At 40.6% G+C, this 27,872-nt stretch overlaps 1 protein-coding gene across 2 annotated transcripts in view; it reads left to right on the top strand.

The window, feature by feature from the left end:
* The window catches only part of TFCP2 (transcription factor CP2), a 137,929-nt gene that overhangs the window by 48,966 nt on the left and 61,091 nt on the right, over positions 1-27,872 (top strand). For both annotated transcript variants that reach the window (XM_089692892.1, XM_089692902.1), the window contains exons 6-8: positions 6,266-6,418; positions 17,619-17,729; positions 24,217-24,305. In XM_089692892.1, the coding sequence (XP_089549018.1) occupies positions 6,266-6,418; positions 17,619-17,729; positions 24,217-24,305 (353 nt within the window). The remainder of the gene's footprint in view (positions 1-6,265; positions 6,419-17,618; positions 17,730-24,216; positions 24,306-27,872) is intronic.

Below are 27,872 nucleotides of genomic sequence, written 5' to 3'. Positions count from 1 at the left end.
GAGTTTGACCACATGACTTTTAACAGGTCATGTGAGCAGACTCTCCATCCTCCAGCATTTTTTGCCCATTCAAGCGGCAGCACGTTTTGCCCATTTTGGTAAGCAGCAATATGGTTTCATACTGTTTCTTTATAAATACCCCTGTAAGTGTGCATATCGTAAGGCAAGTAGATTCAGTTGTGATATGCAGTGGACATACCTGAACAGTTCTCATATTCCTAGTTTGTTCAGCTTAGCTGCATCACACTGCAGTTTAGGCAGAGAGGTAGTTCTTAAGCCTGTAGGTGTGGTGATTCAACATTCAAACTGTTCTTTCTTCTTGTGCACATAAAAGTACATTAAGGTTACAGCAAGTGGAGATTTATGACTCTGTGTTTATTAGTATTTATCACTTCAGTGCTGTGCTAAAGTGTGCTGAAAAGGTAATCTATTGACTACCCTACCAGTACATTGACCATTAAAGTGATGGTAAAGTCACATCTATTATTGTCTTTTATCACCTCGGTTTTAGGAACATATTCAATGCAGTGTGTGTGTGTTTTAGTTCTAAAGCTAAATGCTGCCTTTGCCTAGCTTTGCTGTGTTGGCGCATGTTCTCTCTCTGCTCTCCTTCTCGATCTAAGGAGTGCAGTGGGAGGGGCTTAGATTCCCCACTAACGTATGGAAAACGGTAGAGGGAGGACATGTGACCACACAGCAGCCCTGGGAAAAGAAGGTGTTTAGCATTATAATTGTAAAAAAATACACACACTGTACTTAAATGTCCCTGAAACAGGATAAAAGTATATAATAGATGTTACGTTACGCTTTACTAAAGGGGAGGAGCAGCTGCAGCAGAATACTCAGTCGAGGTAAGAGGAGAGGGCAGGAGATCGGCTTCATAGTTCTCAGACTACGGAAATGACAAGGAGAGACACTGAGGAGAGAGCAGGATGATAGAGGTATGTAATCTGATCATGCTATCAGGAATCGGCAGCCGTGATGAGCGTGGTCAGTACACACAGGGTAAGAAGGGAGCAGGCAGGATCAACCAGGAATTCTTTAACATAGAAAGCGACAACTGACATAGTAAAAGCACTGTGCTATCTTGTGTCTGAAATGGACTTTAGGGGAAGGTATAAAGTTGCTGTGTGTTTTCTCTCTCTCTCTCTCTCTCTCTCTCTCTCTCTCTCTCTCTCTCTCTCCTTTTTTATAAAGGGTGCAGTTTTTTTGGCATTTCACTTCCTGACAAGGTCACTTTTGAGCAGATTAGGTCATACATCACAGGACACAGGAGAGTTAGTTCATAGACCATTGCGTTATGCATCACCCCCAGGTAATTGGACACTGGCAATTAGCAAATCTTGACTCAGCCCTTCATAACTCCTCCCATTCTCAGCAATACCTCTTGCTAAAAGTCTTTCTATTAGGATGTGCAAAGATCCAGCTGCCGAGCCTTGGTGCTCTGAAGCCTCAGCAGTTATCTGAATATGTCCCTTTGGATTAGTTTTTAGAGGGGGGCTGTACTAGCACCCGGGTGAGAACAGGGAAAGCCTGTAAGCTGCAACTGTCACTGAGTCCTTGGCAGGCAGTTGCATTGTGTGGGTTTTATACTTTTGTCTAGTCTACTGCAGCAGAGCCCAGTTCCTGAAGAACTTGCAGGGTAGCATGACTAGATTAGAAGGCATGATTGAACAGTGTGTCAGCTCTTCTGCATGCCATAGAAGTATACCTACTGTGGTGGGTCCCTAGTGGGTTTTTTTGGCTTAGGGTTGTAAAGGGAATTGGGGCCCGGTTGGCTGGTTCCTGGAAGCTGCTTGTGACCGATTTTCAGTTGGTACCACTAAAGTGTGCCATTGCCTTGTACGTTAAGCCTGTTGCCTATTATTATTGGTTGACGCTGGGAGTGAATATGTGCAGGTGCCATATTGGGTCAGCTCTGTCCATGACAACACCAACCAAGCAGGAAATGCATTCTGCGTCTCTACTATATTCAGCACAGGCCGCAGCACAACAGAGGACTTTAGACTTCCACGTGGTTGGAACACTAGGAGGCTACCCCCTTCCCTCTTGAATCAGTAGTGCGCCCTTGAGGGTTTGGTGGATCTGGCACTAGGGGGAGAAGAACTAAGAGGATTAAACCCCCAAATTTTTTGGAGACCATCTTCAGCATCAGGTTTTTGACTCACTCCTGCAGGGGCTTCTCCTTCGGGTACCTTGTCACCATATCTGGGTACAATCCCTCTAGAAATTTTCTGCTGCCTTCTCCACTATACTGACACACATGGCAGATATCAGTAAGGTTTTTTTTGAAGCAGCTCAGATGTAAACGGTCTAGGTATCTGTCACATTAGGAACTACCTTGTGAGTTTACCCTCTCACCGTTTCTGGGATTGGAAGAAGAGCAGGAAGGGCCCAAAGGAAGCAGATGCATGTGACACAGAAGAATCCTCTGAGAACATTCTGGCTCCAAACACAACCCATTTAGAAATTAGTTCAGTTTAAGCATATTCCCACATCCCATATATTGTATCTAGAGTCACCAAATCATAGTAGCAAGGGACTTTATAGGAGCATAAATGTTAAGGTTGGCACCATCAGCCCAACAAGTACATATAAAATGTATTGTACAAAATTTAACACATAGGGATACCGTGACATATGACAAAAAGGGTTTAACAGGTCCTTTGCATTAATACATTATACAAAAATATGTCATATATAGCTTGACACTTTTCAAATAATATACTTTCATTAGGAACATTTGTGGATAAATTCTGTGTTAAACCACAGAACATAGGAGTAAAAATACATACAGCAGTGACCTAAAAAAAGGCATTTCTCAACAGGTGGGTTATGGAGGACCCAGGAGCACAGAGACAGCCAGGCATGCACAAGAGATGCTAACAAGGCTGCCGCCAGGCCCAAGGTATTTAAATCACCATTGTCAAACTCAAAGAATGTCCAAAGACACTAGTGGAGAGTACATATTCATAAAGGAAACTCCCATACACACAGTACATTCCTATGTCAAAAGATAAGGTCTAGTTGTCCATTAACAAAGCACAAAGGAACAGAGCATGGTAATCGCTATATCCTGCCTTAAAGGGTTGATATACGATCAAAAAGAAGGGGTCCTCAGGCTTGGGATTTTTACCCAAAGTGGATTAATCCTCTGCAGACAGAAATGGAAAAACCTGGCAGGGGAAATCAATCTACTCAGGCAGTAGAACAGACCACCAGTTTCCCCCAGCAGCAAGGAGGAGTTGGTCATGGTATCTACATGTGTTTTTAACTTTTGTACAATAAACGTTCTACTTTTTGTGTGCTTCTTGGGTTGATGGTGCTGCCCTTACATTCTGGCGTACAATGTTTACCAAACTTAAACAGCCACAGGGAGTTTTATTACATACGTGGACCTTAAAAAATCTAAAGCTATCATGGCTCTATACAAGGACTGCGCACATCAGAATAAAGTATTTACGTGCCCTATTTGCACAACTGTATCCATTGGATGACTTCTACACAAAATGGATGGTCCCAGCTTTAGATCTTGCTTTTCTTTTTTGAATAAGAGTACATTCCCAGTGAACAGTGTTTAGGGGTCCTGCAAGTACAGCCATGGAACCTGCCATTGTATCCATATGGGTTTGTCAAAACCTTCCTAATTTTGGCAAAGTGCATAACAGAGAAACTGGAGTTATGAAATCGGGTTCTGCCACTATGTTGCACCTGGAGCTTTGTGTTAAGTTGTTTTTTTCTCCATGTAGATGGGTTGGGAGATTCTTTCCAACTCTCTCACCTGGGACTTGTCAGTTTACATGATGCGAGCACTAAGGCTAAAATTCTGGTCAGTAGTGCTCTGCTGAAAACGTACACCTCATTGGCAATGCCTTGGATACCTTTATCCAAAAGATTATGGTAGGAAAGAGCACTCTTACTGCCTCTGAAGAAATGGAATAAGCCTGCAGAGCAAAAGCAGGCTTCATCTGGAAATAGTTCCTTTCAGAAATTGAAAGGGGGGGTTAATGTTTAAAAAAATTAGGGCCAGGGTGCAACACAGTACAAGTCCTAGAGAACTTTGGCAGGGTCCCCAGTCAAAAAAGTCAACCCTGGGACTGCCACATTGTCTAGAATGTCTGGTACTTGCTTGTGTTTACCCTTCTCCAGGAAAAAAAACTCCAACCCTCTGGTCTATGGTTTGGGAGTTGAGTTCCCTAGAGCGTCCTTTTCGGCTAAAAGATTTTGTTCTGGGTTGCTATGTAAACTGTTTCCTGTTGCTAGATCTTGATGGGATTGCTTTAGAATGTCCCAGTGGTCTATTAATTAACTATCCTGTGTGTGATTAAGAAAATGGGATTTTTTACTTTCCTACAAGAATGAGCCTGTACCTTTTTTCTTGTAGTACACCACAAGACACTGATCCTTCCCCTGGGAGGGGTTATGTAGAGCTGAGTCAGGCTTTGCTGTTTTGCCAGTGTCCAATTACCTTGAGGCAAAACATAACCTAATGGTCTAAGAATTTAACTCTCCTGTGTCCTGTGATGTACTCCAGGAAATGGATTTTTACAAATAAAATTATTTGCAAACATTTGGAGTACATAACCAAAATTGCCCCAATATACAGTGCTCAGCATAAATGAGTACACCCCAACAGATTTGTCAGAAAACCTTTTACGTTTTCTTTCAGAATCAACATTTTGTGTTGAACACTACTACAAAATACATCCACAAAGGCTAACCATTGATTAAAAACAAAGTTTTTCCTAACAAATTCATTCAAGACCATGTTGCAAAATCGAATACACCCCAATGAAAGTCTTAGGACTTGGTTGTCTAAACTTTAGCTTTGCTCCGAAGTAACAAGAATTCAGCTACAGTTGAGTCTAATTATTCATTAAACAGAAGTCCAGCAGAGAGTTGATTATAAAAGGGCATTACTTAACAAAGAAAACCCCTTCCCATTTCATGCTGTCAGCCATGGAACCACATGGAAATGTCACTGGCCTGAGAATTTTTTTTACACAAGAAAGGTGAAGGCTACAAATTCACCAGCAAAGCTTTACTTATCAGTCAGAATATTGTAGTAAAAGTGATACAAAAATTTAGGAAAGATGGAACTGCAGCCATCTCACAGAGACGTCCATGCCATCCACAGAAGTTAACACCTCGATAGGAACATCTTCTGATGAGAATGGTTAAAGAAAAATTCCATGCAAGTTCACTTCAGTTAGCTAAAGCAGTAGAAAGCCAAACTGGGGTGATTGTTTCCCGTGACACAATATGGCGTACACTGCAGAGGAATGGCATGCATGGGTGTCGTCCACGAAGTAAGCTCCTAAAACCTGTGCGCAAAAAAGCCAACCTAGAATTTTCCAGGGCCCATGCTGAAAAAAGACTACTGGGACTCTGTACTCTGGAGTTATGAGACCAAGATAAAGTTTTTGGAACTGATGGCTTCAAAACTGTATGGCGTTACAAAAGTAAGTACAAAGGAAAATGCATGGTGCCTACAGTGAAACATGGTGGTGGCAGTGTCCTTCTGTGGGACTGCATGAGTGCTGCTGGTGTTGGGGAGCTGCATTTCATTGATGGTATCATGAGTTCACAGATGTACTTGCTCTATATTGAAAGAGAAGATGCTGCCATCACTCCGTGCCCTTGGTCGTCGTGCACTTTTCCAACATGAATGATCCAAAACACATCTATGGCCACTGTTGCATTTCTTAAGAACAGGGTGAAAGTGATTCAGTGGCCAAGTATGTGTCCTGATCTGAACCCAATCAAACACTTATGGGGAATTCTGAAGAGGTAAGTTGAGCATCACTCTCCATCCAGGCTATAAAGAAGGTTGTTTTTGAAGAATGGAAAATAGATGTTGCAATATGTTGCCAACTTGTTCATTCTATGCCTAGAAGACTTGGTGCTGCCTTTTACAAATCATGGAGGTCATACAAAATACTAGATGCAGTAGTTTTTGTTGTGGGGTGTATTCATTTTTGCAACAACTAATTTGAGTAAAACTGAAGATTTTGTAATCTATATATTAACCTTCCTTTCATATAACGAGCTAGAAAATGTTCTATAAAACTCAGTTTTGTCAAAACTTTGGAAATTGTTCTTGTGTTCATTGACATATTGATTAAAATCTTACTTTTCAAAAAGGGGTCTACTCATTTATGCTGAGCACTGTATAATTATAGTTTATTAAAAGCAGAGTTTAGTGAATGGGATAAACCGAATACTGCTTTTGTATTAAATTTGTATTTCACATTTTCTTATATAGGTACACTGTATTAGTACAGAATTTACCATGAGGAAGCATGGGGGTGAGAAAGGTGTACCCTTCCGAATCCAGATAGATACCTTCAAAGAGAATGACAATGGAGAGTACACAGAACACCTGCATTCAGCCAGCTGTCAGATTAAAGTCTTCAAGGTATGCCACTTAGCCAGCAGCTATTTTATATTTTCTTGATTTTTTTTTTTTTTTTTAGTTTGATTTTGAATAATTAAAATTGTTCAGATTGTTGGGTCTGTGTGTAAAGTATTAAAAAAAAAAACTTGACCAGTGTATATGTTCTGTTTTTGCTTTTTGCTATTCTACTATCCAGCTAGCTGGTTAATCACACCCCCTTCCCACACATGTACCTTAACAAGCCTTGTGCCCAGACCATTTTAGCAGCAACCATCCCATGTTGTGTTTTTAGGTATGCTTTTACCTGTAAAAGCCTCTCTTGTACTCTCATCTAAAAGGCCTGAGACTGCTAATGGGCACCACCATGTTGAAAGTGATGGCTTCAACTTCAGCAGACTCAGAACTTTCACTCAAGTGATACTGTAGTATTCCAATTTGCTGCTTCATCAGCTCTGTAAAAGGTTATATTGTGAGGTGAGGGGGCAGAGGATCTGGACCAGCACAGAGTAATTAGACATGCCAGAAGAGAACCACCATGATACAAGGTAGAATGGAGCTGTGCAAGAGAATTTACACTTTTTGGAATAGCCAAAGGTTCTAGCAAATTCAGAAACGTATTGCAAGTCAATAAAAAAAAAACAAATATATAATGCAGCGCTATAAGATGAGATAAAAATCAATGAACATGACAAGTGACTATGCAAAAGTGAAGTGCGACATAATTAAGTGCTAAAGTGACCACTGAGCAAAAAGTGTCTCCAATAGTAGCGAGGATGGTAGTGACTTGAAATATTGGATAGTGAATAGTCCCAACAAAAATATGGTGATATACAATGTAAATATTGATGAACAAAGTCCAAAAAATAGTCCAAAATATAAGGGATTGCTGTATGAATGCACTCATCGGAAGCATATTAGAATTGCGCATAGAACCATATCCAAGGTCTCTGCGGTGAACGCATGGACACAGGAAAGGAACTCCACTGGCTTAATGACAGTACACAGGACAGACACCAGGCATCAGTCACTGGCCCCTCACAGCATACAGGGATAGCTCCACTGGTCCCTCTCCACCATGGATAAATGATGCCACAATAGATGTGTTCCACTTTCCCCCCCCCCCAGAGATCTTCCCTTAGACTTTTTTTTCCTCACTGATTTTGCTGTCAAAAACGCTGAATCTCGGCTCTTCCCCCAGCGAGGTGTGCGCTCCTGGCTTCCCTCAGGGGAGGACGACAATGCAGGGTCGGCTCTTTGTCTTCCCTCCTCCGGCGCCTGTTGCACATTGAATCCCCCCGGGTGACTGTTATGTCTGCAGCCTTTGCTCTACATGGATGACTACACAGCCCATCCACACTACAGCTTATAGAAAGAAAAAACATTGCAAATATGAAAAATGCTTGATTTTTCTGTGCTTTTACCTGTAATGTTTTAAGTTTGTGACAGGTTCGTTTTAACACCATTACTTGTGAATCATATGTACCTTAGTAATGTTAGAAGTGTTTTATTTTATGCAGGTGTTTTATATAGCGCTGACCATTTATGTAGTGCTTTACGTTCTATATGTTCACATCAGTCCCATCAAAAATATTACGATCTATGGTCCCTATATCACAGGTATACATGTGCGTTTACTAGGGTCAATGTACTAATTTACAGTGCTGTGAAGATATTTGCCCCCTCCTGATTTTATTTTTTTGCATATTTGTCACACTTAAATGATTCAAACCCCCCCCCCCCCATTGCTATATCATGTGATAACTAATTAACTACTTTTTTTTTTTTTCCTTTTGAAAATCGTTACATTGCACTTAATACACCGAGGTCTTATTACTGGTAGAACCATTGTATCAAGAAATCACTCAAGTAGAAGCTGTCTGACAAAATGAAGCACACTAAAAGATCTCAAAAAGCAACATGCGGTGATCTAAAGAAATTCAAGAAAAAAGATTATAAAGTGATTGATGCAGGTGTAGCGCTCATAATGGAAAAACCATTATGAATCAAACCTGGAGTCTTTTACAGGGTTTTTACACATTGCTTTGCAGGAAAATAAAGATCATTTTCTCCTGCAATGCAAAGCTTGCTGTCGTTAACCTAACTCATTCATGCACTGACATGAACGTGTTAGGTTTTTGACAGCTCAAGATAGTGATCTATGATTGGCTGAAGCTGGTCACATGGTACAAGTGCTGTGATTGGCCCCGTGTATCATGTGACAGCTGTGGGCCAATCTCCGCTCACTAGGAAGTGAGCAGCGCCCCCCTGTGTTTGTCACAGCCAGAGCAACGTACGGGTATGTCGCTTTGCCTGGCCGCATTAGATTGCGGGCAGTCAGGAAGCGGTTATTCAAGATTCCTTGCACACACTGCAGGAGCTATTCTCTATCCAGATCAGCAGTTGCTAAGCACTAGCATTGGACTGTGTACCTGATCCGAGCTGTCTTGGACATGCAGGGCAAGCCTAGAATGTGACCTTCAGGTACTGGATTTTTGCGTTATGTTTTCCAGACCAAAGTCTCTGAGGACTTACTTGGTAAGGTCTGTTGGGCTGAAGCAATGGTAGCTACCGTGGAGTCTCTGAAAGCTTACTTGGTAAGACCAGTTGGGCTGAAGCACTGGTAGCTACTGTGGTAAGGGCTGAGGCTTGAGGGATTGAGCACCGAGTTCATCTATTTGGTAAAATGCTTTGTGCATGCACTCCGTATGTTCCCACCAGCAGCATCATCACTTTGCTGCTGCTCATTCTTGAAGCGCCACATGGCTCCTGGTCTCCAGTCTGTCTCCACTGCCTGCCGACTGTGACTGGTTCACCTTGCATGCTTGGGACCCTGAAGCAGTTTGCATGAAGCATCTGATCCATTTACCTTTTTAGAGGTTTGTTGTCTTTTCGGACCTGTTCTTGACGCAATAATTCACAATGCCATGGGTGTGGTGGTGTGGATGGGGAAGCGGAATCTTACACTGCAATCATCTACTTCAGTAGTCAGTACATGTAGGAATTCTGAGCCTACCTTCTCGTCAAGCCATAGACTAGGTTTGTAGCCTTTCTGCATGAAGGTGTGCCCCCACTTTTACAAGTGAAGTTGCGGTTTGCACATCTGGATGGTTCCTTGGGTAGTTAGCCTTTTCAAAATTCATGTTCTCTGGTCATCTACTGTAGTTCATAGGCTAAGCTCTTCTGTTTGGTATCTCCATCAGCTGTTCCTCCCCAGTCTTTGGTGCACACAGCAGTGTTTTTCCCTGATTTGGATTGATCACCCCCAGGGACCCATTGTTCCTACTACAGTACAGCCTTACCTTTGGGGTATCCTTTCATGAAAGTGCATTATCCTTGTATTCTGTTTTGAACCCCCCCAAACTCACACGTTTTCCTCTTCCTGGGGGGAGGGCCTCTGACTTTCAAAGTTGAAAAGGATTGCTTTCTGCTCTTCTGTTCCTTAACTTTGCACTGTCCTGCATAGACTTCTGGTGCTACTTGAAACTCAGTGACTAGTTCATGTTCATCCTACTGCCTTTTCTTGTTATCCCCTGTTGTGGAACACTTAGACATCCTTCCCTGAAAATGTTCAGTATTTTTTAGACTTGCAGTCAAAACACTTTGGAGAGGTCTAATAGCTGCAAGCATCACCCTGTTCAGACTTCATAGGTGGTAAGCATGATAGTTGTGATTCCATATCAGGAGAGGTTTTTCAGCTCAAATCTTCATTTAGGAAGCCCACTCTCTGTGGGGCTTTGCTCTCCTCCTTATTGGGTAAAAAAAATGTTTCCTTTTTCCAAGCTTGTATAGTGCAGAGGGAATATCCTTCAAATGTAGTTTCCCCTTTTTCTTACCTTTCAGTCCAGATGGTCTTTCTGAATGTAGAAGTTCCTGGAGTTACCTATCACTACTTCTTTTTTTTTTTTTTCTTCCCCCCTCCCACTTTGGACAGACTACATTTGTTTGTGCGTCTTCATACTTGGCTGCTCTTTCTGGTGCCCAAAACAGGCAGTTTCTGTTTCTTCTGGTGATGCTTGGGTGACGTGACATTCTGACTTGGTATCTGTTGAACAACACTTGTGTTGCTGGGCCTTCACTTCCTTGATGGTTTTAGAGCTTTCTTTATGACCGTTTAAAGTGGTCTGACCTCTATGTTCGATGACACAGTGCTACTTTTGCCCATACTCTGCTCTTTGGAAACATTGCATCACCATCTGACTCCTATCTACTGCTGGTCTCTACACAGAGTGAGGATTCTGCACCTGGTTACTTATCTCCTGCATGAGAGGAAGTATCTGTTGCTCGGTGTTGTGCTTCCCTAGATTGTCAGCAGGCAGAACACCCTGGACTCCTGCTGCTGGTACCCTCTGAGTAATTTCAGAGACTTTTGTGGAATCTGAGAGTTGGGTCCTTCCCCTGTGGCAGATGTGCTGTTGGAGTTTTTCCAGGCTCCTTCCTTGTCCCTGTTCCAATTCATGCTTTTGCCCACCCCTCAATTGTACTGCTTTTGGATGTCCCGGTGGTTTTATAGCCTGTGTCTCAATGGACAGTAGAGAAAATAAGCTTTTTGTGTTTTGTCCATTGGGCGACACAGGTCCCACCCCTCCATTTTACTGTCCTTGTGCATTGCTTTCTTACACAATTGAGGCATGCTGTGTAGAGGAGGCGTTTAATAGGGACTGGCTTACAAATTTTTGGTTTTCCAGAGTTCCAACCTTCTGTAAGTGACTGTTTAACCTGACTGTTTCTAAATTCCTGTGTCCCTCTATGGACTCCTTGAGAGCTTTTATAGCAAGTCCGAAAGTCCTATTGTTTTTAGTTTTAATGAAAAGTTAAAGTAGAAGGGTTATAACCCCTGTCAGGCTTTTTTTCTTTTGTTTTCTGCCATCTGTGTCCCATTGTGGAGATTTACCTTCACTTCCTGTCCCATAGCCAAACAGAGGAAAAACTGGCAAATGAATGTAATTCCTTGGGGACCCCCAGGCACCAGAATTAGTGTCCTCTTTGTAAGATTCCCCTCTTATGTTTCTGGGGACAGCCCAGAAATAATGGTGATAATGGTAAACAGGACAAATAGGTCGGACAGGCAGCAATTAAAACTGACGAGTTCTAATCCATCTACACTGTGTCCAAAACTGAAGAAAGTTTTGCCTTTAGATTATATTTTAGAAATCTAGGGATTCTCAACTTTTCATTTAATCACGTCTATTGGCTTGGATAACCCTGCTTCATGCCAAAAATTTGTAAAGGTTGAATCAAGGAAATTCCCCATTCAACATAACTGGTTTGTCTACTACTCTACAAAATCACTCCTTCCATGCCAGACTTAGGCTTTTGGCCTTGGGTGCTTTTTCTTCATTTGAATATAAATTACTCTTCTCCAATTAAGAGTCTTCAATTCTGCAGTAAGTTGGCTCCTTCCAGTCAAGTATATGGAACAAAGGCACTCTACAGGCATCTCAAATGGATGCTGCTCATCCCTCTACCTATCTGCCTACTGTGCATGAAAGTTCTTCTACACCTTGCATACATCTTTACTTCTGTGGAGTTCTGCCATTTTAAAAATACACACTTTTATATGCAGTATAATCGCCATAGATGCATACCGGTTTCTTGTTTTTACAATGAAGGAATACCCACTTTTCTGACACGTAAATATTCATAGTTGTTTCCTAGAACAGGATGGCTAGATGGATGCACGGTGATCTCTGGATCAAATTTTTTCGCTTGGATAGAGTAGAATATATAAAACAGGTGTTCCCAGTGTAAGATTCCCCTTCACATTTTTACAGAAAGGTTGAGATCTTGTTAACAATATGGTTTGCAGGCAACTTGCTTATGCGTGCATCAAATACTCAATTTTTTTTATACAAACAGATAAGCTTGCACTAATGCTTGTAGGTACTGTGAATATCTTAGAATATGTCAACCCAACATTTCATATTCCTGATATGTGCCATGTACTTGTGCTCTTCTACACACACATACACACACACACACTTTTTTTTTTTTTGTCTTTAATTTCTTTTCTACACTGAATGGGTTGCTTTACAAGGTGAGGGTTTACATATTCTTTAAAGCCGGGCTTAAAATTTCAAGCCCTGAGCTACTAGCCAGGCCTTAAGAGTTACTCGCCACCAGTTGCCCCACCCAACCCCTACCCTGCTACACCCCTAATTCCTCCCCTAAACACGCCCTCGTAAATTATTTCATGAAATGACACTGTTAAATATTACCCACATTACATTAGGGTCCCCAGAGTCCCCCCACTTTACATCAGGGCCTCCAATATCCCTCTAAACAATTATACTTAGACCATGCACCGCATACAACCATAACCTCCCATAATCTTTCACTCACAAAACCATAACTCTACAAAGCATATCCTACCTACTATCCAACCCAGCAATACCTCAAGTGCCCCATACTCTACCACCCATAATAACTACATAATCCTGAACCTGACCAAACCACCCATACATGTAGGTTTACATACAGACACCTGTACAAGCACACTCACACACACATACATGTACATACACATAAATACACACATACATACATACATACATACATAGACACATGTTCATACATACAGACTTGTACAGACACATGTACATACATATACATGTCTGTATGTACAGACACAGAAACATGTGTACACACCCCTATGAAAATTTGCAGTATATCGTTACCTTCACTCACAGAGCCGGGTACTGCACTCTAGGGGGAGGCAAAGAGCACAGCACACACTCTCCTTTGCTTTTGTTTTGTTTAAATATTGAGCAATCTGACAACTCCAAGTGCGAGTGACAGATCCGACCCTGAGTTCCGAGCCTGCTCAGCAAGACGGCCCTGGGGACACACTCGGCCCCACCATAATTTTCCACTCGCCAATGTGAGCAGGTGAGTGGAAATTTCAAGCCCTGCTTTAAAGTATAACTGTACTGCGTCGGAGTACCACAAGCCAAAATTGCTATATAATTGATTTTTAATCAAAACAAACTCCTCCATCCATCCATGTCTCCATGCTTTATTTTGCTGAGCAGTGCTTTGAAAAACACCACCTGGAATTTCTGGTAGTGGCCATTTTGAGTAAAGGCAGATGATTCATGTAGCAGTTACTTCCTGGAATCCAGGAGCTGAGAACATTCCCTCTCCTCCTGAAGACTCCTGGGATGTATGACCTCATTTGCCAATGCATGGAAACCAGGAATTAAATGAAGAAATGAAAAAAAAAGTAAATATACAGATTAAAACAAGTAAATAAAAGATACACTTTCCTATCTATTTACGAATGCTAGCAGCATAAGGATTAGAAATAGTCCATTTTCATTGAGAGAGGGGAGTTTCGATTTAGCTTGCTTTTAAAAGACAATCACAGTGGCTCCAGTCGTTGACGTCACTGAGGCATGTGCTGCACTCAGGGCTTGTTGAGTGTGCAGAGAACGCTGTGCCGCGATTGTGACCCTATGTTCACAGCCTGGCCGGAGAGTGCAAATCTGAGGAAGAATGGGTGAAGATAGAAGTTCTGGCAGCAGTCGCAGCTCAGTGCTGGAGGGCTTCTCTTAAAAGACAAGTTTGTCATAATGTGCTGGTATGTGGTGCATACAAGCACATTATGGTGTAAGCTTGCAGGATAGGCCTTTTTTTTTTTTTCATTTGTTAAAGCAGAGTTTACTAAGCGTTTAACAAATTACAATTATCCTAAAATTAAGTCCAGGTAGATCATAATGGTGGATTTTGGGCACCATAGAGTATAATGAGCAGCAAGGGGAACATAATCCACTACGCTCGTCTCCCCTCCAACGGTTCAACGCAAACAAGCTTTTCACTGGCATCAACATATTCATCTGGTCCTTATTGGTTTGACATCTTCTGGATTGGCTGGCCCAGGATGACCTAACTCTCTTGCCCTGGAATGCATTCATTCTGGCACCAAGGCATGCCAAGAATGTACACTGAAAAACTGCATCTGAACATTGGGCATGGGATGTAAACTTCAGTTTTCATATAGTCAAGGTTTTTTTGTTACATTGTATTTACTCATGTTTCATTTGTATGCCACTCAAATGGGTGCCATTTTAGTTGTAGAAGATGCTTATTAACCCTTTTGCTACCAGGCCCTGCACTCCACTTCTAAGCTCAGGTTGCCATACCATTTTTGCAATTTTTCCATTGTTTTCTATTTTTACCTTTTACAGCTTTCAGATTTTGTGAAACATCCCCAAAACCATACATTTTCTGAAAGCATAGGGCCAGTAGAATAAAAAGGTGCTACTGATTATTTTTTTTTTGTTCAGCCCTATGATATTTGTTCATATTTATCAAAACAATTTAGCTAGAAATTCACAAAAATCATTTTTCGCAGATGCAAACACAGCAAAACTTACAAAATTCCTGCTAAATTCCAACTAAATATAAAAACTAAAGTGTATTGAGTTAACAAATATTTTTAACTTGTGCCTGTGTGAAATGGTGATAGCTGAAGGTGCACAAAACTGTAAATAAACATGATTTACTCTAAAAATCTGAGGTTATCATTTTTCACTTACAGCTTTATAAAAGACCCCCCCCCCCCCCCCAACCATACATTTTCTGAAAGCACATGACCTATAGAATAAAAAAGTGCTACATTTTTCAGTAGTTTGGCAAATGTTTATGAAATCCCTGTTTTCACCAAAAATACACTAAAATCCTTATTGGTGCACAAAAATAGCTTATAAAATTCCTGCTAAATTTCTACTAAGGCCTTGTTTACATGGGGCATACTAAAGTATATGTCCATGGAGTGCTGTGTTCCATGCATCTCCATGCAGGCAGTCCCATTCATGTCAGTTGGGATGCAGTGGCACGGGCACAGCTGCTGATCCCAATCTGACATCTGTATTGGGTGCACATTCCCGAACACAGTTTGAGCATAGGGATATGCACCTGGACCCACATGGATGTCAAATTGGGAGCAGAGACTGTGCCTGTGCAATTTCTGCATCTTGATTGATATGAATGGGGCGGCTTGCACAGGCATGCACAGAACACAGGTAAACATAGCCTTGCAGGGGTGTACGCTGTGTATGTCCTGTGTGAACAAGGCCTTAAAATAAATATATCATTATAAAGACAGTTCATTTTCTCTGCAGGCTCAGCTGCAATGCATATTCATTCATAAACTGAGGCAATGTAAACACTATTTACTATGCCACAGTGATGAACATAGGAGTGATCAGTACTGATGTGCTGGTAAACATGTTCAGCAGGGTCTGCTGAACATTTCTGCTATAGGTTCACTGAAGTGACCATGAGGTTGTAGCAGGATGAGTAATGTCAGGCCCATATGGTGTATGGGCCTGGTCAGCTGGAGGTAGTGCTGTAGGTCCTAGCAGCAAAAGGGTTGAAGCCACCTCACAAGTAGGAACATTTATTTATTTTTTATTTAAATCTTACAGCCGCTTTTTTTTAATACTGATCCGCCTTAACCCCTTCCCCCATTAGCAGATCTTGTTTCCTTTTTTAATTTTTTTGTATTGTAATCGGTAAATAACTTACAATGCTTTGTACTAGAATCCGTTTGTTTCATTAGAAACTAGATGAAATTTAAAAGAAAATGGATACTATTTAGATTCAGTTACATCCTCTATAATATTAAAAAAAAAATTCTAACACTGATTTTTCTTTTTTAATTTTCCCTTTTATCTTGTGTGCTGGTTCATACTCATTCTGTGTGGTTTTTGTTGCACTATCATTTGAGGAAAATCCCCTGTTGGTTATCTGTGAATGTAGGCTGTACCCTCAGTTTCATTGCGGGTGACATCGTGGTCAGGACAATGAAAACAAATTAATCTCCCTAAGGCTTCCTTGGCACAGCCATTTAGCTGCAGACACGTAATTCCATCAGCAAAAATCTGCCTATTCTTGCTGTTGAAATCCAAAGTGCATGTGAATAACGACCGGTTCCTCAGCTTTTACAAGGTATTGACAGGCTGACAGCAGCTGTCATTGCTCGCATATAGCTTCCCATCTGGGTTAGGTACAGGTGTCCAGAGCCTGGACACTATTTTCATGAACCTGCCTTTCCAGCCGCAAGAATATTCTGGCAGAGCAATCTGAATGTAACTTTTTTTCCTTCACAGGGTCTGCTACATTGTACCTTTTCAATTTTAACTTTAATATTAGTGTGCCTCCTGTTATATTTCCCATATTTAGGGTTCAGTGGACCTTTTTGTTATCGGCTCTGCCAAGTTTTCTTTTTTTTGTGGCGGGCACGAATGCTGTGTAAATTGTACAGAATTGTGCAGATTTCTGTTCTGCCACTGTAATAACAGATGTTGTATTGTAAGTTTATGACTAAAAGATTTTCTTTTCCTGGGGCCCTTACTGACCTTGGGTCAAGGGCAGTGTTAGCAGGTACTTAAGGAATGTATTAAGCATGCCAGGATTTATTAATTTAAACCACGTGTGTTTAGTTTAGTTGCTTTACAGAGTTGCGGTCCAGTTTAGCAACTGTTTTCACTACAGTTCATGGTAACCATTTACCTACTTTTGTTGGTACCTTATGTTTAAGTTTGTAGGTGTCTTGAGAGAATAAACAGGGAGCTTTTAAAAGAACACTCCATAAATCTAAACAAAAAGATGTTAACTGTATTACTACCTGAACTTAAAAGCATTTACTGGGAGTGTAAGGACATTTATAGATATGGCATTCAGGTACCACTGCACATTGTATTCAATTCCAGTGTAGGTAAGTGAAGGGCAGGCTTCAGCTCAGACCCCAGCCCATTAATCACACCCCTCTGACATGTTTCACCCACACTGGGCTTAATGGTAGAGGAGCGGTGCTGCTCTGTTATGGTATTTGCGCATTTATAGACCTGTTTGAGTTTAAGAAGCTTGTCAAAAGTGACAATAATTTAGATGCAAACTCTGGTTCTTGGGAGATGATTATCCTACATGCTATTCTTCCTCCTCCTTCTGGTTTTCCTGTAAAAGTATTGTAAGTGGTCTCTAGTCAGTCCCCATTTACCTGAAATGTCTGACAATATGAAACCATGTTCACAGCAAAAGCAACTGTACTGCAGATTTTGTACAAATCTGGGGACTTTTACAGTCATGTTTGTGAATTGCATTTGACCAGTATTAGCTCATACATAAAGGTAATTGGCATGATTGGTCATCCTTTAATATTATGCACAGTCCTTGCTTAAGCTTTATTGTTTGTTTTTTCATGTACAACTTAAACATTCAGCCAAAAGGAGCGGATCGGAAACAGAAAACTGACCGAGAAAAGATGGAAAAAAGAACCCCACAAGAGAAAGAAAAATATCAACCATCTTATGAAACGACTATCCTCACAGAGGTAATGATAATCTTTGTCTAGAGTCATGAATTTTGTATGGAGAGACACACATTCTCATACTCATTCTTTCTCTATTCACATCTTTACATTGGCATTAAAACAAATGTTAAAACATAGCACAGGGATGTACTCTGATGCAAATTGTGATACTTGGACATCCATTTCCATGTTGTTGGGAACCATGGGGCCAGTTGCAAAACTTTGTGGTGATGGGCATTAAATCGTTGTATATCGCAAAGTATGAAATGCAGTGCACTGACTTGCCATCTTTTTGCAGCAATATTCTTCTAGAGCACATAAGCACTCTGCAAAGAGTGCATTTTTTAGCATGCCACAATAAGGTGAAACTGCAGGAGCATTATAACTTGCATTCCGGGTGTTGGCATTCCATTAATAAATGGGCTGCTTGTCACAATGTATGTTAACATGCAAAATACTGTGGGGTAATGCAGCAGGGATCTCTAAATTGACCCTACACTATGTATCCTTTCAAACTGCACCTTTAATTGTGTAGTCAGGAGCAAATGTGTTAATCACCTTACAAGTTTAGCTGGAAGTGAGAGTGCTGGGTAGAGAAATATTCTCTCTCTCTCTCCCTCTTCCTCTCCCTCTCCTAGGTATTGGAGGCATCTTTAAAGTAACTGTATAATGTTTTGTACATGATTTCTTTATCAAGGTCCAAACTAAACACATTTTTTCCACTAAATCTGCAATGCTGAAATTGAGTGTTTCATATGTAGCGCAAGTAACCTGCAGAGGGAGCACAAGTGTCTGCTGACAAAATGTTTGTTTTTTTTTTTTAAACTTATTCATTCGTTTTAGCATAAATCTTCCCATAGGTTTATATGTGCATTTAAAAGAGAAGAACGACCAAAGCTTGTTTGGCCATAGTTCTTATGTTAGTCACAAGAGTGCACTTGCATTTGCAAACCAGAATCGGCTGACAGTCGGCTAAAGTCTGCTCTAGGATGATGTCACAGAACCACTCCAGTCTCTGAACATAGGCTGACTGGCAGCTGGCTCAGCATCACATTGTACTGCTGAGAGCTTTAGCCAGCTGCTCCCGCCTCCACAGCCTGGCACTCCAATGAGCCCTGGAGGATCAGAGTAGAGAGACAGTGACTGACAGTCACTACTCTGTGCTCAGAGCAGATCTGCAGTCATGTGAATGTTCAGTTCTCAGGCTTAGAGCCAGCAGGGGACCGATGCTATAGCCATATAGGGGAGTATATATGTTTGCTTTTTTCACTTCACACACTTCTCCATTTAAGTCTGTAAGACTTCTTTTGGGTTCCCCCTATTTTGGATGTGACATTGGTGGTCCCAGCATGCTCACAGATGTCACCCAAGGATAGGGTTAAGTAACAAAAAATGGGTGGTTCCACAACTTTCACACCACCTGTTCCTGGACAATCAACACCTGTCTTGACACATTCTATGATATAATGAAGGTGTTTGTAATATCGCTGTGGCTGTAAAGGCTGGGCAATTTTGTTGCCACTTGGTACCAAAGTAATGGCTTGAATTGGCTACAAAACATCTTTAAGATTACAGTACAAATTCATTTGAATGTTGAACTACTACCAGCTTTAGCTTTCACTCACGTGCCACACTACTTTATTTCCCAGCACTCCCTTGATAGATACATAAAAGGTTATGTAGGAAAGTGGGCGGAAGGAACGAAGGGGTTGGTCAGCACAGAGAGTAATTAGCCACTTCCAGAAGAGGAGAGGGCTACAGGGAGGAGCTGGAAAATTTGACTAGTTCCCTAGCACAGTCAAAGGCACACTGCAAATGAATTACAAAAATAAAAAGGGAAAACATTGCTTGTAAGTTTGCAAAATACAAATCTGTGCTTTTACCTGCAATTTTTTGAGTTGGTGACTGGGTCTCTTCAATATGCTGTATTTGTGTTCCTGTGCTGTTCCACTCTATTCAGAACATAAACTGCTCTCAGAAGAGGTACACAGCCCTCTCTCTGTGCCTAGTATATGGCCTTGTTAGACTAAGACAAACCTACAGTTAGAGAAAGTTACACCTTACATTTTATGGGATTTTTAAGGCAATCTTGCAGTATATACAAAGAAACCAATTGTTAAAAGATCAACATTTTTCTTTGAACACATTTCTTTTATCTGACAAATTTAATACATATCGGGTAACCAATACATGTTAGCCAATATAAAATACAATAATTTTTGACAACTCATTCACTTCACAAAATTGTGGTTATTACAATATGTATCCAGTGGTATCCCCTAAAGCTGATTTCCACCTTTTTCAACCTCAAAGTTTGACTGCAGATATATTCAGCCTGGGATCCAAAGTGTTTTGAATACATTAATATATATTCTTCAGGGAAAGGATACCATTCTATAACAGTTATTGTCAACAGTCAATTATTAGTGTATATCTTTATTATTAAGTAATGGTAAACTAACCATATAGGATACATGACTTATATAGCCACCAAAAAAATTGTCAAACGTAGATGCTTCGCTGTGTTTAAAAGGCGAGTTTCCCCCATAAATGAGGCAATCATTTCACGTGCAAGGACCATGGGTGTCACATCACAAACACTGTCATAACAAAATATATATATATATATGTATGTGTATAATAATGTCTTAGAAATACAACAATGCATCGAGTGTAAGACTGAAAACTCTGTAGATTATGGTAATATGTATCCTTTTAATAGCCACATAAATTAAAGGGGATACCTATGTAAATTCCATGTTTCCCCATAATTATCAATGACCGCAATAAAGTGTGCTAAATATATGAGCTATATAATTTAAAAATTCTTTTTAAAATGAGTATCAAAAATAATTGCACATTTTTCATCACTCACCATGAACTGCATAGTAATGTAGTAGTGTTCAAGATGAATTAGGTACTTAAAGCTGTATTTGTTAAAGCCAATTGTGGCCTTTTATGGGTTTCAAAGTGGATGTGATGTGTTTATTTCCTCCCATATGCGGATCATGTCCGCTGGGGAGGAAAATGGCGCCCATCGTGTGGTCCCCGGTGTTCACCTTACTGTGTAAGCAAGAACACGCCATTCGCATTGACGTCATGTCTGGCCCCAGGATGATGTACTTCCGGATACCAGATGGGCGCCATGTTGCCGCACACTCCATCCGAAAAGACCACCCCATCAGGAAAACAGACACAAACCTACACACTGCAAACATAGTTACATAATTAGACTGGCTGAAACAAGACAAAAGTCCATCCAGTTCAAACATTTAAAAAAAAAAAAAGTAACTTATAATCCTAAACCACAGTTGATCCAGAGGAAGGCAAAAAAAAAAACCAGCAAAGCATAATCCAATTTGCTCCTGCAGGGGAAAAAATTCCTTCCTGATCCCCCGAGAGGCAATTGGATATTCCCTGGATCAACTTTACCTATAAATGTTAGTATCCAGTTATATTTTGTGTATCCAAGAAAGAATCCAGGCCTTTTTTTAAAGCAATCCACTTAGCTGGCCAGAATTAACTCTTGAGGGAGTCTAGTCCACAGTTTCACAGCTCTTACTGTGAAGAACCCTTTCCGTATTTGGAGATTTAAATTTCTTTTAATCTAGACATAAAGAGTGCCCCCTTGTCCTCTGTGATAACCTCAGGGTGAATAACTCTACACCGAGTTCACTATATGTACCACTGATGTATTTTATACATGTTGATCATATCCCCCCTTAATCTCCTCTTCTCAAGAGAGAATAAATTCAGTTCCTCTAATCTTTCCTCATAGCTGATCTCCTCCATGCCTCATCAATTTGGGTGCCCTTCTCTGTACTTTCTCCAGTTCCCCAATGTTGTTTTGTGAATTGGTGCCCACAACTGAGCTGTATATTCCAGATGAGGTCTTACTAAAGATTTGTACAGGGGTAAAATTATATCTTTCTGGAGTCTATACCTCTTTTAATACAAGAGAGGCTTTTGTTGCTCACTTTAGAACCTGCAGCTTGGCATTGCATGCCATTATTAAGCTTGTGATCTACCAGAACTCCCAGATCCTTCACCATTGATTCCCCCAGTTGTACTCCCCCTAGTATGTATGATGCATGCATATTCTTAGCCCCTAAGTGCATAACCTTACATTTATCAACGTTAAACCTCATTTGCCACATAGTTGCCCAATTAAACCATGCATTGAGGTCGACTTGTAAGCTGGAGACATCCTGTAAGGACGTTATTCCACTGCACAGCTTGGTGTCATCTGCAAAGACTGAAATGGTATTTTTAATCCCAGACCCTATGTTTATAAATATATTAAAGCGTAAGGGTCCCAACACTGAACCTTGGGGTACACCACTGACAACCCTAGACCATTCATAGTATGAATCATTAACCACTACTCTCTGAATATCTGAATACGATCTTTTAGCCAGTTTTTCAATCCATTTACATGTGGATTTTTCCAAGCCCGTAGACTTTACCTTACACATTGTGGATCATCTGGAGAAGGTATTTAATAAATTTGCTTTCTCTTTGTCCCCAGTCACCCACTCTAGATTCTTTTGAGGGCCTACATGCACAGACCTGAGCTTTTTACTATTAATAGATTTCAAAACGAACGACAGATTTCAAAAGATAGCAGGACCAACCCCAAAAAATTCTTCAATTTTTGCGGCCTTCGTTTCCTTTTTGCATGTTCTGTTATATTCTTTGTAATGTTTAAACAATGATAGTGTTCCTTCATATTTATATTTAATAAAAGCTCTTTTCTTTTCTATAGCTTTTTTAACTTTAGCCCTAAGCCACATAGGTTTGATTTTTAGCCTTTTAAATGTGTTGCCCATGGGAATATATTTTGCAGTGTGTTCACATAGTCTTTTTGAAGAACTCCCATTTCTGTGTTGTGTTCATTGATGCCAGCATTCCCAGTCTAAGTCTTGGAGAGCAGCTCTCTGCCTTGGAAAATTAGCTCTTTTAAAATTGTGCTTTTTTATTCTCATATGTGCATGCTGTTTACAGCTAACAATAAATGAAATCATGTTATGGTCATTGCTACCCAGATGTTCTTTTTATATGTACATTAGTAATCTCTGCATGGTTTAAGATTACCAGGTCCAGCAGAGCATCATTCTTAGTTGGGGCCTCTATGAACTGTACCATAAAATTGTCCTGTAGTAGGTTTAAAAATGTTTGCCCTTTTAACTGTTCCTGCAGTACCATTACTCCAGTCAATTTCTGGGTAGTTAAAATCCCCCATTATTATCAATGTCCCAGCTCTTGCAGCCCTTTTGATCTGTGCAAGGAGCTGAGTCTCCACCTCCTCATTAACACTGGGAGGCCTATAACAAACTCCAATGATTACCTTTTGTAGTATGCACCCTCATGTGCAGTTCCACCCATAATACTTCAGCCTCATCACACTCTCCATCAACATGTGCAAACATACAAAAAGGTTATAGTAAAAACAAAAATTGCCATACAATCTGGACAGCATAACATAAACTTGTCAAAAGAAAAACTAAGAAACAAAACAAATGAATAACTTTGGCAGAGGAATCTCTGCATGTCAAATGATGGCCTCATTATGGGGAAACATGAAATTTACCTAGGTATCCCCTTAATGTGTTTATTTTCAGTCCTACAAACGGTGGCTACGTAAGTCATGTATCCTATATGGTTAGTTTACCGTTACTTAGTTATAAAAATATGCACTAATAATTGATGACAATAATTGTTAGAGTGGTATCCTTTCCCTGAGGAAGAATCTATAATGTATTCGAAATACGGATTCAAGGCTGAATATATTTGCAGTCAAACTTTGAGGTTGCAAGATGGAAATCCACTTTGGGGGATACCACTGGGTACATATTGTAATAACCACAATTTTGTGACTTGAATGAGTTGTCAATTGTATTTTATATTGGCTAACATGTATTGCTTACCCGATATGTATTTGTCAGATAAAAGATGTGTTCAAATAAAATGTTGATCTTTTAAGAATTGGTTTCTTTGTATATGCTCCAAGGTTGCCTTAAAAATCCCATAAAATGTAAGGTGTAACTTTCTCTATTATGGAAACGGGGATGATGGCAACCACACCCTGAGCTACACTGACTTTTTTTTTTTTTTTTTTTTTTTTTTTTTTTAGACGACCTACAGGTGAGCAAGTAATCTAGGCAAGGTCTTATGCTTGGCAAACCATGTCATGGAAGAACCTTGTAAATAGCTTTGTACAAATACAAGAAACTTGTATAAAACCGTGTTTAATGGGTCTTACAACAATTTGTGAGTAAATGGACAGCCATTTGTTTACTTTTGTTTTGCTGTATTATGCTGAAGGTAGTAGACAGTGCTATACTGTTTTTTTTTTTTTGGGGGGGGGGGGGGCAGGGGGTTTCTTCTGATGTCAGATGGTTCTGGGCTATGCTTCTCCCACCATCATACAGAAGTAAATCAAGCCCAGCTGTGTGCAGCTAAGGTGAAATGTGCCTGTTCAGCTGATCATGGACTTTGTCTGTTACAGTGTTCTCCATGGCCAGAAATCTCATATGTGTCAAATGCCCCTTCTCCAGGATTTAACACTTCACATAACAGTTTTACCATTGGGGAAAGGTAAGTTGTTCTGTGTATGTGATTTATATTTAAACTTTTTTCCGTAATAATCAGATCCCATGAAACCGGTTGCCACCGACTGTAGACATACATACGCAGCCACTGAGCTTGTAGGCTTTCATGCCAACTGTCCATTGGAAACAGCATTTTTGTGCTAAGAGCACCATCACAAGATCTGAAAGCGCTTCTTTGCTTCTTGACATTTAGATCCCCTTAAATGAATGGGGGGGCGGCAGTGGCAAGGAGCTAAAATGTAAGCATTGCGCTTTATTACAGAATGGTTCCCAGAGCCACATTATTACTGCCTTTCACGTATACACTGCCAAGACCCCCATATATGTTTATGCTTGAAGTGTTCGTAAAAAACAATACTTTGACACAAAATGCAGAAATATAATCTGGTGTTGTGTTCATAATGTTGGAGAAGGCCATTGAAACCTTTTGGGGTTTTTTTTTTCCTTATAGGTGAAAGGGATACATAAAATATTGTGAATCTTGCTTTTAGTATTGCTCCAACTTGTTGCATCATAACTGTTGTGAACTTTAATAATGCAAATGTGACAAAACCATTATGGTTATGTAGGTAGGGTGGCTGGAAAATTATTTATTTGCCAGCTGGGTACAGAGGTTTACTGTAAGGCTGGATTCACACCTACATGTTTCCATTTAAATTGATAGAGATGCAGGCCAGCGCACATTGTAACACATGCAATAAATGCTTCATTTCGTATTTTCATACCTTTCTGTTTATTTCTATGGAACCTGCAGGTGCCGAAGTATGAAAAAATGTGAATCTTGCTTCCTATATATGCTGTAAAGAAGAAGTTAAATGGTCTTCCCTATTTCAGCCTGATATAGCGATTTGCATGTTCAGAATAATCTGGGAATTTCAAGAAGTTAGAAGGGTGATGAGATAAATAGTGATGCATTGCAAATGAAACTCTTACCTTAAAGGAAGTTCACTCAAAACCTAACTCTAACACACTCGAAGCCACATTCTAAAACTAATCTATTTAGCCCTGTAAAGAAAAAAATCTCTATACATACCTTTTCTGAAGCCAATCTGGTACAGGCTGTAGCGGCAGATGCTGTGCAGGAGAGAACAGACAAAGGCTGTGAAATGCCTGGAAAGTGACATCACCATAGACTAACTATGGGGCTTCCGTTTTTGGCTGTCTCTCCTGCACACACCTACACCCTGAATCCACTGCTGCACAGCTCAACGTAGGACCAGAGTGGCTGCAGGACAGGTATGTATAGCGATTTCTTCTTTACAAGGATAGATTGGTTTTAGAATGTGGCTGAGAGTAGAATTCGTTTTTGGGTGAACTACTTTACCCTTTTTCTGCCACTGGTATACGACATATGTCATAAGCAGTGGCAGATTTTACCTTGTATACAGTGGGTATAAAAAAGAATCACATTTTGTTGCTCTGCAGCCTGAAATGAAGACAGTTTTTGTTTTATCCAGCTTTATTCCACTTTCAAGTGAAAGCTATAACACACAGGTCAAAAAATCAAAATCAAAAAGAGAATCGCTGAGTTGGGAAAAAGGATACCCCCCCCCTCTAAAAATGACTTTTTTAAACTCAATCAGGTTTAACTAATCAACTTCTCAGTGGCACACTCAGTCATTTAACTTTCAACTCCGCTGTGGTCATTTTGATTGGCTCCCCATGAATAGCGCTTTCCTGGAGCATTTCAGTCCCTGGGTAGTGCAACTGAAGCAAACAACTATGGATGGCAAGGCACTGTCAATAGATCTGTGATTAAGTTGTAGTCAGGAGATGGATACAAAAAAATTCACGGGCTTTATCAATGCCTAGAAGCAGAGTGAAGTCTGTAGTGGAAGGTATTTGGTACAACACTGACCCTCCTTGGATCAGGATGTCGCTCCAAACTGGATGAAAGAGCCAGGAGGAAACTGGTTAGAGGGACTACCAAGAGGCCTACAGCAACTCTGAAACAGTTGCAGGAATTTATTACAAAGAGTGGTCATTGTGTGCATGTGACAACAATACCACAAATTCTCCACAAATGTGGCTTGTATGGGAGGGGTGCAAGAATAAACTGTCGACTCAAGAAAGGCCACATGTAGTCACAACTGAGCTCTGCCAAAATGCACCTTGAAGGATTCTAAAGGTCACATGGAAAACGGTGTTATGGTCAGATGAGACTAAAATGGAATAATTTAGCCTCAAACAAAACAAAAGGTTTGGTGGGAATCCAATACAGCTCACAATCCAAATAATGCAATTCCTACAGTATTATTATTATTATACAGGATTTATATAGCGCCAACAGTTTGCTCAGTGCTTTACAATATAACGGGAGACAATGCGGCAACAATACAGTTCATAACAAAAGGGTTAGGAGGGCCCTGCTCCTTGGCACTTACAATCTAAGAGTAAAGCATGGATGTGGAAATATTCTGGTGTGGGGATGTTTCTCCACAACAGGGACTAGAGCACTTGTCAGGATAGAAGGAGAAATGGATGGAGCAAAATACCAGCAAATTCTTGAGGAAAATCCAGCTGTCCTCTGCCAGAAAGTTGCCAATGGGAAGAAGATTTACCTTCCAACACAATGACCCAAAGCATACAGCAAAAATTACTGCACCATGGCTGAAGGAGAAAAGGGGAATGTCCTTGCATGATAGACAAACCACTAGGTGCTAAATCCCACAACCAACATATGGTAAAATGAGGCTAGTCCCACAGCTGCTCCGATGACCATTAGTGTGATTTGATATTGCTAAAACCAAGAAAATCAGACCGCTTGTGGTGAAAGCCAGAATAATTATGCAGTGACGTACACAGCCAACAGTCAATATGTCTGATTCAAATGTTTAATAGACCGATAAAACCGTAATCACCAATTTCCAAAAAATCCATGTGATAGGGCTGGCACAAGTCACCTGCTAAAAGGAATGATGGGAGCGGCTTACATGAATGTAGATGTGGCTATGGGAAGCCTGGATGGTAAACTCCACGTATGGAAAAGTTGTAAAACAGCAGGAATTGGTAGGGAATTTGTCCACAAACCAATGGTCTAGTGAGATGCCACTTGAGAGATCAGAAGGCCTCCTCGGTGTCACCGAGGATCGCACACTGGAAGTGACCTCAGTCAAAATGGGGGGGAAATGACTGCCACTGACATCACCAGTGACTTTAATACAGTGATAATATAATAAATAAAACCTTGTCACTATACTAATGACACTGGCTGAGAGGTTAATATCTAGGGTGATCAAAGTGTTAAATGTGTGCTGCTTTTATTAATGGATTTCTAGGTTTCTCAAATGGAGATCATTCCCTCTCTACAGTGCTCTGGGCTGTGATTGTAAACAGCCAATCAGCAGGTCCCAGCTGTGAATCATTGGCCAGGACTTGCTGACATGCTCCCATTGTGTACAATCACAAAGGGTGCCGGCTAGGGGAGCGTGCACTGAAGTAGGCAGCAATGTACAGTATGTGTATGTCTTTGCCTAGAGTGGCCGCCTGTCCACTGTACCTTGTGGGTGGTCTGTTAAGTGGTTAATTCTTGTTTTGTGTCTGCTTCACATAC

Source organism: Staurois parvus, unplaced genomic scaffold, assembly GCF_062004578.1.
Source record: "Staurois parvus isolate SC_StPar_1 unplaced genomic scaffold, SC_StPar_1.0 ptg000023l, whole genome shotgun sequence".
Classification (NCBI taxonomy): Eukaryota; Metazoa; Chordata; class Amphibia; order Anura; family Ranidae; genus Staurois; species Staurois parvus.
This window is presented reverse-complemented; position numbering and strand designations above follow the sequence as displayed.